The sequence below is a fragment of the Ambystoma mexicanum genome, chromosome 13, assembly GCF_040938575.1.
Source record: "Ambystoma mexicanum isolate Mex_15411 chromosome 13, UKY_AmexF1_1, whole genome shotgun sequence".
Taxonomy (NCBI): domain Eukaryota; kingdom Metazoa; phylum Chordata; class Amphibia; order Caudata; family Ambystomatidae; genus Ambystoma; species Ambystoma mexicanum.
This window is the reverse complement of record NC_090938.1, coordinates 3,638,917-3,658,164: the sequence shown is the minus strand read 5'-3', so window position 1 is coordinate 3,658,164 and position 19,248 is coordinate 3,638,917. Positions and strand designations below refer to the sequence as shown.

Sequence of the window (19,248 nt, the reverse complement as noted above, 5' to 3'; positions counted from 1 at the left end):
CGTGCCATTTAGACAGGACAATATCCGCTGGCTGGTTTCATCAATGGGCACGTGAGGTCTCATTGTGTCGTGCCATTTAGACAGGACGTTATCCCCTGGCTGGTTTCATCAATGGGCACGTGAAGTCTCATTGGGCCTCATCACGACCCAGGCAGTAAGGGGTTTACGGCGCTGTAAACAGCGCCGACCCTTACCGCCTGAGTACGAGGTCCCTTAGCGCCATGGCAAATTTAACACCTGCTTTTAGCAGGTGTTAAAATCCATGGCGCTAAGGGACCATGGAGTTAATTACGTCACCGTAATTTACGGTGGCGTAATTAACGCCTTCCCCACTCCCATTATGCCCTATGCGGCAAAAATGGGAATGGGGAAGGGTAAATGGGGATTGGGGACTTACCGCCCCGCCAAGGTCCGAATGGGGCGGTAAGTCCGCCAACCACCATGGCGTAAACGTAGTTTACGCCATGGTGGTAAAGTCACGGCCCAGGCGGTAACTTACCGCCTGGGTCGTGATGAGGCCCATTGTGTCGTACCATTTGGACAGGACGTTATCCGCTGGCTGGTTTCATCAATGGGCATGCGAGGTCTCATTGTGTCGTGCCATTTAGACAGGACGTTATCCGCTGGCTGGTTTCATCAGTGGGCATGTGAGGTCTCATTGTGTCGTGCCATTTAGACAGGACATTGGCCCTCATTACGACCCTGGCGTTGGACCATGGTGCTAATAGCACCATGGTCCATGCCGGTAACTTACCGACTCCGCCATGGCGGAATGGGGAATTACCGCCCCATTCCGAGGTTGGCGGGGCGGTAATTCCCCATGCCGCCATGGCCCTTCCCCATTCCCATTTTTGCCCCATAGGGCTCAATGGAAATGGGGAAGGCGCTAAGTACGGTGCCACAAATTGCGGCACCGTACTTAGCACCAAGGTACCTTTGCGGGTTGGATTTTAACGCCTGCAAAAAGCAGGCGTTAAAATCGCCAACCCGCAAAGGGACCTCGTAATCAGGCGTTAAGGGGCTAACGGCGCCGCCACCTTTTACGGCGCTGTTAACCCCTTAATGCCAGGGTTGTAATGAGGGCCATTATCCGCTGGCTGGTTTCATCAATGGGCGTGTGAGGTCTCATTGTGTCGTGCCATTTAGACAGGACGTTATCCGCTGGCTGGTTTCATCAATGGGCGTGTGAGGTCTCATTGTGTCGTGCCATTTAGACAGGACGTTATCCTCTGGCTGGTTTCATCAATGGGCGTGTGAGGTCTCATCGTGTCGTGCCATTTAGACAGGACATTATCCGCTGGCTGGTTTCATCAATGGGTATGTGAGGTCTCATTGTGTCGGACATTATCCGCTGGCTGGTTTCATCAATGGGCGTGTGAGGTCTCATTGTGTCGTGCCATTTAGACAGGACGTTATCCGCTGGCTGGTTTCATCAATGGGCGTGTGAGGTCTCATTGTGTCGTGCCATTTAGACAGGACATTATCCGCTGGCTGGTTTCATCAATGGGCACGTGAGGTCTCCTCGTGTTGTGCTATTTAGACAGGACATTATCCGCTGGCTGGTTTCATCAATGGGCGTGTGAGGTCTCATCGTGTCGTGCCATTTAGACAGGACATTGGGCCTCATCACGACCCTGGCGCTAAGTGAAAAACGATGGCGGTAAATGGTTACCGCCATCTTTTTCCGCCAGGTCCGATCATGACATGTGACCGTTAACTACGATGCCATTAGCGGCATCGTAGTCAACGCTGCCGCTAACTGCGACAAGGGTCCGCGCCCGCCCACACCGTACTTAGCGCCATGGCGGAAAGTTACGCAAATCCCGACCCAAGCGGACATGCACCTAACGCCATCACCCAGCCCGTTAAGTACCTTACCACCATGGTGCTAACAACGCCATCGCGAACCAACCGTAAAGGGCCATGTTAAGTGAATGCAGCTGCCACAGGTGCACTGAAACAGCACAGGTGAAGGCAATACAGACTCAGGAAGTACAAAAAGAGCCCACCCCACCCCTTCCCACACCCAGACACACTCCACAATGATACCAATTCGAATGGCAATGTTGGGGCTGGAGGACCTGATAGCAATGCATGTGCTACAACAGCAACAACAACAACAACAACTACTACAACAGCAACAACACCAGGCAGCACAGAGGAGACGCAGGAGGAGAAGGAGGGCAAGGCAGGCCCAGCAAGCCCCACCTGCACAGCCAGTGCCACCACGCAGGCAGCCCCCAATCCCACGCATCAGAGCCAATCCATTCAACCTCACTGCTGAGCAGATCCACACCCTGTACCGTTTGGACCGGGACACCATCACCGCCATCGTAGACATGACACACAACGACATCGTCAGCATGATAGAAAGTCCAACCGCCATCCCCCCCCTACTGAAGGTAGTGGCTGTACTCCATTTCCTGGCCACAGGCAGCTACCAGCACACAGTGGGGCACCTGCATGGCATTTCACAACCATTATTCTCGCAAACACTCATCCAAGTGCTCGATGCCCTCCTCAAGCACACAGACAACCACATCTCATTACCACGGACTGCACAGGAGATAGCTAACACCAAAGTGGGTTTCCATGCACTAGCCGGCATACCCGGTTGCATTGGTGCCATCGACTGCACCCATGTGGAATTGGTGGTTCCACGTGCCGTGGAGGTACCGTACCGCAACCGGAAACAGTTCCACTCAATCAACGTGCAAATGGTCTGTGACTCCAACAAGATCATCACACATTGTTGTGCCCGATTCCCCGGATCAACCCATGATTCCATGGTCCTGAGGAACTCCACAATACCACGCTACATGGAGCAACATGCAGGCCCAAGATCCTGGCTACTCGGTGAGTCCAATGTAATGGAAGTGGGCAGGTGAATGACGTACCGATGCATACTCCACCTGGCAGAAAGGGGGGGGGGAATGCATACTCCACCTGGCTGAAAGGGGGGGGGGATGCATACTCCACCTGGATGAAAGGGGGGGGGATGCATACTCCACCTGGCTGAAAGGGGGGGGGGATGCATACTCCACCTGTCTGTGAGTAACACGGAGATCGGAGACAGAGGATGGGCACTTACAATGCACACAACCCCTCTGCATACATTGGGTGATGGCATGCAAAACAGGCCATGGAGGCCATGAGCATATACAGGTAGCATTGTGTGAATAAATTAGGTCATGTAGATGTGAGCCAAATTAACAGTTGGAAGCAAGCCATGATGGAACATCATGTTCCTGATCAGACAACATGACTGACACATACATTCTCGCCTACATACAGGTGATGCTGGCTATCCCCTGAAGAGTTGGCTCCTTACACCAGTCCGGAACCCGCAGAACCAGCACGAGGAGGACTTCAACCGTGCACATACACGTACTCGTGTGGTCATAGAGCAGACATTCGGCCTATTGAAGGCACGGTTCCGAAGCCTCAGTAGGTCTGGTGGGGCACTCCTGTATGGCCATGAGAAGGTGGCAAAGATCGTCATGGCATGTGTAATGCTACACAATATGTGCGTCAGGCAGAATGTGCCCCTGCCCCCTGACGCAGAACTACAACCACCTGACGATGAGGATGAGGAGGGAGCAGATGGGGCGGCACCCCATGGAGGAGGCAATGCACAGGAGGGGCGTGCAATGCGCCAAACTATCATCGACCACTGCTTCTAGCACACATGGCTGGTGTGTGTCATATGGTGACTGCACTTGGGGCACTGTGTGGCACCGGGACATGCACACTGTGGACTGTACACCAATAAAGCACACATGCGCAAAGAAAAAATCAACACACTCTGGGTTTTTTTCCAAGGTAAAAGTGTATTCAAGACATGGAACGTTGTGACCCACCACCTCCCACCTCCCCCCTGCACACACACCCCCCCAAACTCCCCCCTTAACTCCCCAACACACCTCCCCGCCACCCCCCTGCACACCCCAACACACCCACTCCCCCCTCCACCCTCCCCCCCCCCCTGGAATCCCAACAAAGGTGTGAGTTAGTCTGTGCAGCAGTGTCAGAAGTAGGATTCCTACACTGTCCGGCCACTATTGGCAGCCCCCTCCACTGGCCCCCGGGGCACCCCTGCCTGTGCTGCGGAGGTTCCTCCCCGATCGGCGGATGGGGCTGCTCGGTGTCGAGCTGGCAACCGAGGAGGATCCTGCCTGCTCATTTGGACGCATGGCCCGTATTGTCTGCACAAGGTCAGTGATGGCGTGCCGCACAGCAGCTAGTTCCGCGCAGATGTCCTTTGTGGACGACTCTATAGCTGCCTTCACTGTCTCTGCACATTTCTCCATTGCTGCACATGACCCCCCACATTCAGCAACATGTTCTTCGAGCAGCGAGGAAAGTTGCTGCTGCCGGGTGGCAATCGCCTCCAGAGAATGGTTGGTATTCTGGCCCATGGCTAATGGCAGTGGTATTCCCATTGGGCTGATCTGCCCCTGCAGCGGGGATGGAGTGGCTGGCCAATCGTCATCCTCTGGCTGACCCTGTGTGGCATCCGCATGCGGGCTGCTTAGGGACAGGTAGGGGGAATGAGGGTGGCCTGTGGGGCTTCTGACATCACTCTCCTCAAAGATCCCTGCTTCGCTGTCGGAGGAGGCAGCAATGGCAGCAGTTTCCCCAATTGTGCTGCTTGCAGCAGAGGCTGTGGCTTCTGTGGGCATGATTTGTGTGATGTCTGCTGCTGCTGCTGCTGCTGTACTGCCTGCTGGGGTGGCTGTCTGTGCCCTGTCCTGTTTCCCTTGCATGGATTTTGGCTGCTGTGGGGTTTTCCTCGGGAGGGCAGAGGTGGAGGGTTGTGGTGTTGGCACAGTTGGCCTGGCCCTCTTGGTGGGTGTGGAGGCAGTGGTGTCCTCTTCCTCAAGGTCAGAATTTGAGCCTGTGGTGGGACAGAGGAGGGAGAGTGTTATTGATGGGTCTGCGGACATTGGCCGGGCATTGTGGCGACTGGCATCTTATCAGTTAGTACATGTGGCACATTTCATGCAGGGGAAAAAAGTTGTCTCCCTTTTGTGTGGAAGTAGCATGGAGGTATGTGGGTGGCTGCTGTTAGGGTGTGCATACTGCATGTGTACAGGGTGCAGATCGGATGTATCTGTGGGCAGTCTCCGGCTGATGTGTTGCATTTACACTATGGGCCAACATTGTACTTCACATGAATGGACTTAGGTGAGATTTGCATGCCTTGATTTGAGCCACTTACCTGCATCGCCCGATGTCGGGGCTCCTCTCTCCATTCCTCCTACTCCTTCAATGCTCTGCATTCCGATTGTGGAGGCACAGATTTCCTCCCATGGCTGCAATTTTATAGGGGACTCCGATCCTCCCCCAGTTGCCATTGCCAGGTTCATGTTAGCTGATAGTATGCTCCTGACTCTGAGCCGGAGATCGTCCCACCGCTTGCGGCACTGTTTGACATTGCGGGGTGTTGTTCCCACGGCACTGACCCGCTGAGCTACCAGTGCCCATATGGCCTTCTTCTTGGATATGGCCGGTCTTGTCAGTTGGTTGGAGAATACCACTGCAGCGTTCTCCTGGAGGGTCTCCGCTAGCATGGTAAGCTCCTCTCTGGAGAAGCGGTCTTGCCGCTGGCGGTCACAGGCTTTTTTCACAACTTTAGGCATCTTCCTGCAGGTAGAAGGTTGAAGCCGGTATTTGCGGGGTCTCAGGCTCGGATGTCCAGTGGTTTCGGAGGATGGCAATGGATTGTGTTTTTAAAGATGGCCGCCGTGCTCTTTCCCGTTCCGCCGCGGTGACGCTACTTCCGGTTCCGCTTATCTACGGTCAACGCTAATTGCGGTGACCGCTAACTACGGTCACCGCTATGTACGGCGGTGGCGGTGGTGCACCTTGCGCCGCATACGATGCCGGTAGGTGCCGTTTTGGGGGCACTACCGCCATGGCGCAGTTTACATTACCGCCATGGCGTAATGCTCGTGCGCGATGGGTCGTAATGTGGCGCCCTTTACGCCATCGTCCCACGGCGTTAACGTTCATTACGCCATGGCGGTAATGACGGCGGATTACCGCCAGGGTCGTAATGAGGCCCATTATCCGCTGGCTGGTTTCATCAATGGGTGTGTGAGGTCTCATCGTGTCGTGCCATTTAGACAGGACATTATCCGCTGGCTGGTTTCATCAATGGGCGTGTGAGGTCTCATCGTGTCGTGCCATTTAGTCAGGACGTTATCCGCTGGCTGGTTTCATCAATGGGCACGTGAGGTCTCCTCGTGTCGTGCCATTTAGACACGACATTATCCGCTGGCTGGTTTCATCAATGGGCGTGTGAGGTCTCATCGTGTCGTGCCATTTAAACAGGACATTATCCGCTGGCTGGTTTCATCAATGGGCGTGTGAGGCCTCATCGTGTCGTGCCATTTAGACAGGACGTTATCCGCTGGCTGGTTTCATCAATGGGTGTGTGAGGTCTCATCGTGTCGAGCCATTTAGACAGGACGTTATCCGCTGGCTGGTTTCATCAATGGGCACTTGAGGTCTCATTGTGTCGTGCCATTTAGACAGGGCATTATCCGCTGGCTGGTTTCAGCAATGGGCGTGTGAGGTCTCACTGTGTCGTGCCATTTAGACGGGACATTATCCGCTGGCTGGTTTCATCAATGGGCGTGTGAGGTCTCACTGTGTCGTGCCATTTAGACAGGACGTTATCCGCTGGCTGGTTTCATCAATCGGCGTGTGAGTCTCATCGTGTCGTGCCATTTAGACAGAACGTTATCCGCTGGCTGGTTTCATCAATGGGCAGGTGAGGTCTCATCGTATCGTGCCATTTAGACAGGACGTTTTTCGCTGGCTGGTTTCATCAATGGGCATGTGAGGTCTCATCGTGTCGTGCTATTTAGACAGGACGTTATCCGCTGGCTGGTTTCATCAATGGGCACGTGAGGTCTCACTGCGTCGTGCCATTTAGACAGGACGTTATCCGCTGGCTGGTTTCATCAATGGGCGTGTGAGGTCTCACTGTGTCGTGCCATTTAGACAGGACGTTATCCGCTGGCTGGTTTCATCAATGGGCACGTGAAGTCTCATTGTGTCGTGCCATTTAGACAGGACATTATCCGCTGGCTGGTTTCATCAATGGGTGTGTGAGGTCTCACTGTGTCGTGCCATTTAGACAGGACATTATCCCCTGGCTGGTTTCATCAATGGGCGTGTGAGATCTCATAGTGTCGTGCCATTTAGACAGGACATTATCCGCTGGCTGGTTTCATCAATGGGCGCGTGAGGTCTCATTGTATCGTGCCATTTAGACAGGACATTTTCTGGTGGCTGGTTTCATCAATGGGCACTAGATAATGTGCTGTTACGTTGTCCTTACTGGTACTGACCAGTACCGATGAGAATCGTCTGGTGACTCCTCATAGCGTTTTGCACCAATGGTGATACCAACATGCGTTCTTGTTCTGGTCTATGCACCAATGATGGTCGTATCAGCTATTATTTCTGTCGCACCAGTGGCAATGGTCATGTGACCTGTCAATAACATGTCAGTATCAGTGACAGCTCTCATTATTGTAGGCACCAGTGGCAATGGTCATTTGACCTCTCCATAACATGTCAGTATCAGTGACAGCTCTCATTATTGTAGGCACCAGTGGCAATGGTCATGTGACCTGTCAATAACATGTCAGTATGAGTGACAGCTCTCATTATTGTAGGCACCAGTGGCAATGGTTATGTGACCTGTCAATAACATGTCAGTATCAGTGACAGCTCTCATTATTGTAGACACCAGTGGCAGTGGTTATGTGACCTCTCCATAACATGTCAGTATCAGTGACAGCTCTCATTATTGTAGGCACCAGTGGCAATGCTCATGTGAGCGCTTATTAATGTCTCTCTTCTTTTGGGATGTGCCTAAAGTTCTTTTGCAATGTATGTTTAAGAAACTTCTCTCTGCCTTACAGACCAGCCTGCGTACCCCAGAGCTGACATGGGAGCGAGTCCGTTCTCAGGTTGACCATGTCATCTGGCCAGACGGCAAGCGGGTTATTCTTCTTGCAGAGGTAAGTTCTTTGTGCGCCCCTTAAATCATGCAAGGAAATGAATTGATGGTCGCTGAAGGTGATGCCCCATAAAGACCTCCTTTGTTTCTGTGTTTACGTGGAGTGTTCAGGGGGTGCAAGTAGGTGGCATCATGCCCCAGGGTGGCAGCAGTTTTCAGTCTCAGCCTGCACTGGCCACTTCAAGTGAAGATCAAGTTGAGTATTGTGTGCTTGCTACCATGGGTCTGCCCTGTACAATCAAACTCTCACCCACTCAGCGCCCTGGAAAGAGTTGGCAGCCAAAGCATCTAGGCTCTTGAGTGAAGGCTGCACCTGTAGCTTCTAACATCACAGATGCCAACTGGTGGGCAGTTTCAGAGTGGGCCTGAGATGCTTGGAAATGAGCACACACATGTTCTGGTTTAATTCTAAGCTAGTTTATACATCTGATCTGTGGGTGTGTGATTGGCAGAATAGTGCATGCTGTTTCCTGTAGTGGAGGTTTCTATGTCCAGGCGCGAGCAGGGGAGCATACTTCCAGTCCGGCCACAGACATCAAAGAGCACATGTATGCAGAGTGGCGGCAGTAGCTCGAAGGTGGTGTGCACCTGGGGATGAAGACCAGTCTGGGGTGCAGGGGTGTGACGTATCCTGGACTTGAGTAGGACATACATTCAGCGAGGTACCAGGAATCAGAACGGGGAGACAGTCTTCAGCATCTATGTGGGAAAAACATCCAGAGAACTAGCAGGGATCTAAATGGAACAGAAGTCCGCTGTCAGGGGCCTGAGTGCAACATATGTCTAGCATGGATTCAGGAGCAAAGGTGGGGCACACCGTGCACATGTGCAACATGGACCTAAGTCAGATATGCACATAGTGATGTCTCAGGATCCAGAGTGGGGTACACGCACACAGTGAGGTGTCAAGTGCTCCCCGCGCACTTACAGCAGATTCAGGTAGGTGTCATGAGCAAGAATTGGACTCCTACACAGTGAGGTGTCCAGGACGTGAGTGGGATATACATTTCATTAGGCCTCTGGCACCAGGGTGGGGTGTGTGTATACACACACACACACACACACACTTGTGCTAGGCACACAAGTAGGACATACATCCAGAGACGTATCGGGGACCTGTATGGACACAAACACACATTGAGCCGTTAGAGACCTGAGTGGGAGTTGCATCCAGTGAGGTCTAGAGAACCAGAGTGGGACAGACATGCATGTGCAAATGCCCACACGTACACAGGGAGAGGTATCATGGACCCATGTCACACATACAGAACATGCAATTGCGTGTGGGCAGCCAGTGTGGGGCACACACAGTAAAGTGTCCAGGTTCTGAGTGGAACTAAGAAGAGTGATGACTGGAGGGTTGTGAATGATATAAAATCACTAGAAAGGGACTGGGCAACCCTCCAGCCTGACAAGCCATGACAGAAAGAAGGAAGGCTCTATGCAATTCAGGCTAGGTCACATGCCTTCTGCACGAGCCGTCAAACAACCCCACAGATGTATGCGCCTCATTGGGCCTCGTCAGTGCGATGGAACTTGGGTCTCCTAATGGGACATGTATTTAGTGAGGACCCAGGAACAGGTGTGGGTCATATATGTCTGGGGTATAGGGGGACATATGGTCCTGCTCAGGCATGGGAACACCCATGTAATCCCTGTTGATCCATGAACTTAATAGCGAGGATTTGGTGCAATGGTCATTGATTGGGCCAGGGAGCAGTTCCCCAGGACCCTCACTGTGGGTATTGGGCAGCAACTTCCTGTGCAGACCTGCCAGTACTAGACTATAACACTGGGCACCAGCTCCCTCTGCAGACCTGCCAGTACTAGACTATAACACTGGGCAGCAGCTCCCTCTGCAGACCTGCCAGTACTAGACTATAACACTGGGCAGCAGCTCCCTGTGCAGACCTGCCAGTACTAGACTATAACACTGGGCAGCAGCTCCCCGTGCAGACATGCCAGTACTAGACTATAACACTGGGCAGCAGCACCCCGTGCAGACATGCCAGTACTAGACTATAACACTGGGCAGCAGCTCCCTCTGCAGACCTGCCAGTACTAGACTATAACACTGGGCAGCAGCTCCCTGTGCAGACCTGCCAGTACTAGACTATAACACTGGGCAGCAGCTCCCCGTGCAGACATGCCAGTACTAGACTATAACACTGGGCAGCAGCACCCCGTGCAGACATGCCAGTACTAGACTATAACACTGGGCAGCAGCTCCCTCTGCAGACCTGCCAGTACTAGACTATAACAGTGGGCAGCAGCTCCCTCTGCAGACCTGCCAGTACTAGACTATAACACTGGGCAGCAGCTCCCTGTGCAGACCTGCCAGTACTAGATTATAACACTGGGCAGCAGCTCCCCGTGCAGACATGCCAGTACCAGACTATAACACTGGGCAGCAGCTCCCTCTGCAGACCTGCCAGTACTAGACTATAACACTGGGCAGCAGCTCCCTCTGCAGACCTGCCAGTACTAGACTATAACACTGGGCAGCAGCTCCCTGTGCAGACCTGCCAGTACTAGATTATAACACTGGGCAGCAGCTCCCCGTGCAGACATGCCAGTACTAGACTATAACACTGTGCAGCAGCTCCCCGTGCAGACATGCCAGTACTAGACTATAACACTGGGCAGCAGCTCCCTCTGCAGACCTGCCAGTACTAGACTATAACACTGGGCAGCAGCTCACCGTGCAGACCTGCCAGTACTAGACTATAGCACTGGGCAGCAGCTCCCCGTGCAGACCTGCCAGTACTAGACTATAACACTGGGCAGCAGCTCCCCGTGCAGACATGCTAGTACTAGAGTATAGCACTGGGCACCAGCTCCCTCTGCAGACCTGCCAGTACTAGACTATAACACTGGGCAGCAGCTCCCTGTGCAGACCTGCCAGTACTAGACTATAGCACTGGGCAGCAGCTCCCTGTGCAGACCTGCCAGTACTAGACTATAACACTGGGCAGCAGCTCCCTGTGCAGACCTGCCAGTACTATACTATAACACAGGGCAGCAGCTCCCCGTGCAGACATGCCAGTACTAGACTATAACACTGGGCAGCAGCTCCCTCTGCAGACCTGCCAGTACTAGACTATAACACAGGGCAGCAGCTCCCCGTGCAGACATGCCAGTACTAGACTATAACACTGGGCAGCAGCTCCCTCTGCAGACCTGCCAGTACTAGACTATAACACTGGGCAGCAGCTCCCTCTGCAGACCTGCCAGTACTAGACTATAACACTGGGCAGCAGCTCCCTCTGCAGACCTGCCAGTACTAGACTATAACACTGGGCAGCAGCTCCCTGTGCAGACCTGCCAGTACTAGACTATAACACTGGGCAGCAGCTCCCTGTGCATACCTGCCAGTACTAGACTATAACACTGGGCAGCAGCTCCCTGTGCAGACATGCCAGTACTAGACTATAACACTGGGCAGCAGCTCCCTGTGCAGACATGCCAGTACTAGACTATAACACTGGGCAGCAGCTCCCTCTGCAGACCTGCCAGTACTAGACTATAACACTGGGCAGCAGCTCCCTTGCAGACCTGCCAGTACTAGACTATAACACTGGGCAGCAGCTCCCTGTGCAGACCTGCCAGTACTAGACTATAACACTGGGCAGCAGCTCCCCGTGCAGACCTGCCAGTAATAAACGATAACACTGGGCAGCAGCTCCCCGGGCAGACCTGCCAGTACTACACTATAACACTGGGCAGCAGCTCCCTGTGCAGACCTGCCAGTACTAGACTATAACACTGGGCAGCAGCTCCCTCTGCAGACCTGCCAGTACTAGACTATAACACTGGGCAGCAGCTCCCTCTGCAGACCTGCCAGTACTAGACTATAACACTGGGCAGCAGCTCCCTCTGCAGACCTGCCAGTACTAGACTATAACACTGGGCAGCAGCTCCCCGTGCAGACCTGCCAGTAATAAACGATAACACTGGGCAGCAGCTCCCCGGGCAGACCTGCCAGTACTAGACTATAACACTGGGCAACAGCTCCCTGTGCAGACATGCCAGTACTAGACTATAACACTGGGCAGCAGCTCCCCATGCAGACCTGCCAGTAATAAACGATAACACTGGGCAGCAGCTCCCCGGGCAGACCTGCCAGTACTAGACTATAACACTGGGCAGCAGCTCCCCGTGCAGACATGCCAGTACTAGACTATAACACTGGGAAGCAGCTCCCTGTGCAGACCTGCCAGTACTAGACTATAACACTGGGCAGCAGCTCCCCGGGCAGACCTGCCAGTACTAGGCTATAACACTGGGCAACAGCTCCCTGTGCAGACATGCCAGTGCTAGACTATAACACTGGGCAGCAGCTCCCCATGCAGACCTGCCAGTAATAAACTATAACACTGGGCAGCAGCTCCCTGTGCAGACATGCCAGTACTAGACTATAACACTGGGCAGCAGCTCCCTCTGCAGACATGTCAGTACTAGACTATAACACTGGGCAGCAGCTCCCTCTGCAGACCTGCAAGTACTACACTATAACACTGGGCAGCAGCTCCCTGTGCAGACATGCCAGTACTAGACTATAACACTGGGCAGCAGCTCCCTCTGCAGACCTGCCAGTACTATACTATAACACTGGGCAGCAGCTCCCTGTGCAGACCTGCCAGTACTACACTATAACACTGGGCAGCAGCTCCCTGTGCAGACCTGCCAGTGCTACACTATAACACTGGGCAGCAGCTCCCTGTGCAGACGTGCCAGTACTAGACTATAACACTGAGCAGCAGCTCCCCGGGCAGACCTGCCAGTGCTAGATTATAACACTGGGCAGCAGCTCCCTGTGCAGACATGCCAGTACTAGACTATAACACTGGGCAGCAGCTCCCCGTGCAGACCTGCCAGTAATAAACTATACCACTGGGCAGCAGCTCCCTGTGCAGACATGCCAGTACTAGACTATAACACTGGGCAGCAGCTCCCTCTGCAGACATGCCAGTACTAGACTATAACACTGGGCAGCAGCTCCCTGTGCTGACCTGCCAGTACTACACTATAACACTGGGCAGCAGCTCCCTGTGCAGACCTGCCAGTACTACACTATAACACTGGGCAGCAGCTCCCTGTGCAGACATGCCAGTACCAGACTATAACACTGGGCAGCAGCTCCCTCTGCAGACCTGCCAGTACTACACTATAACACTGGGCAGCAGCTCCCTGTGCAGACATGCCAGTACTAGACTATAACACTGGGCAGCAGCTCCCCATGCAGACCTGCCAGTAATAAACTATAACACTGGGCAGCAGCTCCCTGTGCAGACATGCCAGTACTAGACTATAACACTGGGCAGCAGCTCCCCGGGCAGACCTGCCAGTACTAGACTATAACACTGAGCAGCAGCTCCCTGTGCAGACATGCCAGTACTAGACTATAACACTGGGCAGCAGCTCCCTGTGCAGACCTGCCAGTAATAAACTATAACACTGGGCAGCAGCTCCCTGTGCAGACATGCCAGTACTAGACTATAACACTGGGCAGCAGCTCCCTCTGCAGACATGCCAGTACTAGACTATAACACTGGGCAGCAGCTCCCTGTGCAGACCTGCCAGTACTATACTATAACACTGGGCAGCAGCTCCCTGTGCAGACCTGCCAGTACTACACTATAACACTGGGCAGCAGCTCCCTCTGCAGACATGCCAGTACTAGACTATAACACTGGGCAGCAGCTCCCTGTGCAGACCTGCCAGTACTACACTATAACACTGGGCAGCAGCTCCCTGTGCAGACCTGCCAGTACAAAACTGTAACACTTTTTATTTTTCATGTTTTCTTTTAGGGTCGCCTTCTCAATCTCAGCTGTTCAACGGTCCCCACCTTTGTACTGTCCATCACTGCCACCACGCAGGTAAGAAATGCCTGTCCTTCATTGCCACCTCATTCCTTTACGATTCTTCTTATTCCCTCATGTGGAGGTGAGGGAGTGAGTGCCTCATTCTGTAATAATCCTTCTTCTTCCCTCGTGTGAAGATGAGGGGGTGCGTGCTGTGATGACTACAATGGAGTTATCATGGGTTCCCCAGCGGTGGCCTCCTCCCATGTGGCCAGGGGACGGCAGCCGCTACCTGATCCTGACCCGGGGGGAGGCTTTATGATGGAGGATCACATGGGAGGAGATAGCCACTGGGGGATGTCATGGCTTCATTGGATAAGACGCAGTGTTCCCCACTTTCCCATGAGGGAGACTCCCTGTTGCCCAATACCCTAATGGCTTATGGTCATGTTAGTTCTCCTTCAGGTATAACTGATCTTCCGTGGGAACTCATTAAGAAAGAGCTTTCAAGAATCACGCATCAGAAACCATCAATGGACTTTTATTCTCACAACCACCTAAATCCTCAATTTCAGTGGACTTCATTTCCCATAACCACTCAAGTACTGGGATGAGGAAGAGGAAGCAATTGATACTGAATTGCGAACGTGGTGAACGTGCTAGTTATTGGATGGAAACACCTGTGCATGGGTCCTTTAAAAATGGCCATCACACTGAAAGAAGGAGTCAGGAAAAGACATGATCTCTCCAGGGATGCCGACGGAGGCTGGAGGCACGAGCCGGTGCACAGAAGCTAGAGGCACGCGTCGGCATGCAGAAGCTGAATGTTCGGGTTGGTATGGTGAGGTGAAAGGGTTCGCCGGCAGTGAAGAAAGCAAGAAGCGTGGTGTGTGCGAGGTGGGCTGAGGAGACGGCAGGAACCGCGAGAGGGTCCCTGGGTGTCGGGCAGCCAAGAGAAGCAGCACTGTTCTTTCGGGAGCCAGAGAGAAGCCAGCATGCAGGAGCAGAGCCGAGGGGGAGCCTGGTGAGACATCGGAGCTGCGCAGAGTGGGGATCCGGCAGCAAAGGCATGCAACGTGAGCGCGAGGAAGCCTGCGAATGCTGCAAACTACCGGTGAGTCTGCCAAAGCAGAGTGGGGACCCTGGGGCTTTTCGGCGACATCGCTGAAGAGAAGCAGAATGTTGGGAAGTTACAGAAGTGAAACAGTAGAAGATTTTTTAACATTGTGACTGCGGAAAGTAAAAAGAGCCGAATATTTTTTAACTATGAGATTGTGGAAAGCAAAGTAAAAGTGTGAATTGTTTATCAAGTAGATATAGCAAGGCAAGAAGAAGGGTATATGCTACTTGAATATTAAAGAGGACTGTAAGGCATTTTGAGAGTGCAAAGTGAAGTCCTGGCAGGATAGTGCACTAGGCATTTTAAAGTGCATAGAGAAGTCTTGGCAGGAGAGTAAGCCAGGCATTCGAAATTGCAAAGAGAAGACCTGGCAGGACAGTACACCAGGCATTTGAGAGTGCAGGAGGAGTCCTGGCAGGGGAGTATACGAGACATATTGCAAACCCACAAGGATTGTTAAGCAGAAAAAGTGTTTGTGTTCAACAGAAAGAACCTTGTGTTGCAAGTGAATTTACAATATTGAAGTGTGTTCCTCTAACAAGATTGTTGTGGATCAAGGAGGGCATAAAGAACTGTCAATTATAGAGATATCGGGAGTCATTCCGAGGTGAGCGGTAAGGGGTTACCGGCTCCAGTAAGGATGCCGCTGCCAGTAACCCCTTACCGCCCTATTCCGAGGTTCCCTAGCGGGACCCGCTGCAAACATCTAGTCAGACCAGACGTCCTTAGCGGGTCCCGTTAGGGGACCAGGGAGCAAATAGCGGGCCCGTTATTAGCACCTTCCCCATTCCCATTGAGGCCTATGGGGCTCGAATGGGAATGGGGAATGGTATTCGGCATGGGGATTTACCGGGTCCGCATAGTTCGGAATGTCCCGGTAGGTCCCCATTCCGCCTACCCGGACCGGAGTTTGGAAGCAGCCATAGTTCTAATAGCAACATGGTTACCTCCGAACTCGGAATGACCCCCATCATGTGAAGGATCCAGGGGAAGGGAAACACCCCTTGGAATTAAGGTATTTTCCATTCTGGAAAACATTTGCATTAAAGCCATTTTACTTTTATTTGAGAACACCTTTTTACAATTACCTCGTTATAGGCATTTCCCTTTTATCGAATGGATTGGGTCCTCCCACATATTCCTTATCTTTTGATAACATCTTTCCCGCTTCAGCTGCTTCTGAAATGTTTTTCTCGACAGTGGGCGCTGTGTGTTGTCTGGTCGAGTCGATGTCCCTCGAGGGCCTCCATTCAACTGTCGACATCATCATTAGTATAAGTACGGCCGCAGAGCCCGTTTGCTTCAGTTCCGTTTTTCTGAGCTCTCGCTTCGACGAATTACAGCACGCTTCGGTTCTTATCTGAACTTCGTGACAATCAAAAATGTCTTCACCGTAGGATCCATCAACGCCTAAGACGGGCTTCAAGAAATGCCAATTTTGGGTCGAAAATGTCAATCACCGACCCCCACCGCGTATGCGTGGTGCCTCGGGACAGAACATCGTACGTCCGGGTGTAGCTCCTGTCAGGTGATGACCGACAAGGGTCTAAGGGAGCGTAAAGGTAAATTGAAAGTGGGTAGGCTACTTTTGAAATCTCCTTTAAATACTTTGAAAAAATGAAAGTCTGAAGAGTCAAGAGAGTCTCCTCGACAGAAAAGAACTAAAAGAACTCGATCGAGAAGTCGATTGCATCATTCTCCAGCATGGGGTCTGACATGGATTCACATGCTCATGAATATTCCCTGTCGTCAGGCTGGGAATCCTTGGTAAAGAAAAAATCAGTATTAGTTTCGTTTCTGATCTGTCTTTCTTAGTAGTAACCAATCACTGGTCTCTGGGTCATACTGCCCCCAGCCAATGACTGCCCTCTCCCTAAGCCCCGCCCCTGGCAGCCATCCTCAGATTTTTACCGCACGTTCAAGTGTTGTTGGGAGTCCTTGTGCTATAGCTCTCGAGCTTTTTCTGCGTTTTGTGCTTTTTCAAGGAGATTTATCTAATTTTTCGGTTTAATCGAGCCTCAAGCTCCACCGTTTCTACTTCCGATCAACGGGGACCCGTTTCGGATTTATCTACGCCCCTCAAGGGTGAAGTTTTCATCGAGTTACGCTTCTTGGAGGATTCCAGAAGTTTCTGAGGCCTACCTCGTGGACGAGAAGAACATGGCCCAGGAGAAGGGAAGCTTGACTCCCGGCAAACTGTTCAGGATCTGCCCTGGATGTAACCTACAAAATGTGTTCAAGGAGGATGAGCATTCGAAATGCCTTTACTGCCTCCACAAGGACAAAACGTGCATGGAGAAGGACTGTGCGTTTTGCATGAACATGTCGGATTGGACTATGAGGGAGCGCCGGACCCGTCTTTCAAACTGGCTGGAAGGCAAGAGCCCAGCAGGTGAGAAGAAGAAGAAGTCCGAGCGGTCTTCTAAGTCCTGTGAGGGTGCCCCGGCGACGGGGGCCCAACAGAAGGGACAGCACTGCAAGTCTGTGGGCACCGGGAGCGCCGAACGGTCGGGCTCTTCGGCTGCCAGGCAGGGCGCACCTTCACCGACGCCATCATCCGCGAGCCAACGCTCTGGCTCGGGGAAGAGAAAATCTGAGAAGCCGGCTAAGCTTCTGGAGAGGCCCCGGTCGATCTCGAAGGAACCGGCCGAGGGGGAGCAAGGCGGTGACCCTCCCCCTAAGGTGAAGGCCTCAAGCGCGCCCAAGGTGGTGAAGGCCTTGATTCACCCGGCTAAGGCCTCTATCGAGGGAGTCGCTGCGGCCCTGGCGAAGGCTGTGGAGGCTATCCCAGTGGAGGCGACCTCGGGGCCCAGAGTTCCACTGCCTCCGTCCTCTTTTAAGCCCATCGAGAAGACCCCCGTGAAGACCCCAGTGGAAAAAGAGGGGGGCAGTGGACGTTACTGACACAACCTCCGAGGAGGAACTGACCGAGAATTTGGAAGAGGCCCAGCCCCACGGGAGGAATCCCGAGGAGGGCTCGACGAGAGCGAGGGTGGCAACGACGACGAGGTTCCCGTGGAGGTTCAACCGTCGCTCCCGGCACGCCCGTCGCAACCCGAGCCTCAGGACAACTTGGCGGCCATTTTGACGGCAATCCAAGCCATATGCATGGAGATAAGGACGAGACTGCCCCTTCCCCTGACGGACGACCCAGCTGTACCGGGTCCGTCGGGAAGCCCTCCGAACACGAGGAGGAGAATTCATCCAGTGCCCCTTCAGCCCTCACGGCCTTCTCAGCCTTTGTTGCCTTCCCCGATCCTGAGGGACGACACGGGAACGGACACGGCCACGACGGGGACGGATGACGACGGCGATGACGACGGGATTGGCCTCCCGTCTCCGATTCCTCTGGCATCCCTGCCCAACGAGATTGGCTCCTTCCACGCCATGATTGCCAGGGCATCCGAGCTTTTTCAGCTCTGCCCTGAGGAGAAGAAGAAGGAAGGCTTCCTCTACCAACGGCGCGAGGCTAAGAGGAAGATGGTCCTCGCGGTGCCGTTGCTGGATGACATCTGGGACGAGGGACTTGCCCTCCTCAAGAACCCGTCCACGACACCTGCCAAGAGGGACCGGTACGAGAAGAAGTACCGGGTCCCCGACACCGCCCGTTGTGTTTTAGGGCACAGCCAACCCCGGATTCGGTCGTCTCAGCAGCGGCCAAGAAGAAAGCGGGGGGGGGAGGGCATCGGCTTCATCTTCAACTTCCCCACCGGACGGCGAGGGAAAGAAGCTGGACGCCGTGGGATGACGAGTCATCTCGTCGGTGGCGACGACAATTAAGGCGGCCAACACCCTAGCGATTGTGGCCCGCTATGACAAGGAATTGTAGTACAAGATCGCCCCCCTGTTGGACTTCCTCCCGGACGACAAGAGGGCAGAGGCCCTGGCGATCCTACAGGGGGGTGAGGTGGCGTCGGACCATGCCATAACTGTGGCCACGGACATTGCCGACACCGGTTTCCGCCAGTTGGGCAACAGCGTTTGCCTTTGACGGCGGGGGTGGCTCAAGGCGACGGATTTCCACCAGGACATGCAAGCCAAGGTTTTGGACATGCCCTTCGACGGGAACAATCTGTTTGGAAAGACTGTGGATGAGTCGCTGCAGGCCATCAAGACCGACATGGAGACGGCTCGGGCCTTGGGAGTTCTGCAGCAACGGCGGCCGCCCTTTCGGAACTCTGGAGGCAAGCAAGGTGCCTCCAAAGGATTTGGCGGCAGCTCCTCGACCTACCGTCAGGTGGGCCGCTTCTCGTCGCAAGAAGCCTACAGGGGACGAGGCAAGT

General features: G+C 53.5%; 1 protein-coding gene across 1 annotated transcript in view; it reads left to right on the top strand.

Annotated features, from left to right (window-relative positions):
* Positions 1-19,248, top strand: part of AHCYL1 (adenosylhomocysteinase like 1) — a 444,591-nt gene that overhangs the window by 340,655 nt on the left and 84,688 nt on the right. The window contains exons 13-14 of the mRNA XM_069632975.1: positions 7,941-8,039; positions 13,852-13,920. Coding sequence (XP_069489076.1) covers positions 7,941-8,039; positions 13,852-13,920 — 168 coding nt within the window. The remainder of the gene's footprint in view (positions 1-7,940; positions 8,040-13,851; positions 13,921-19,248) is intronic.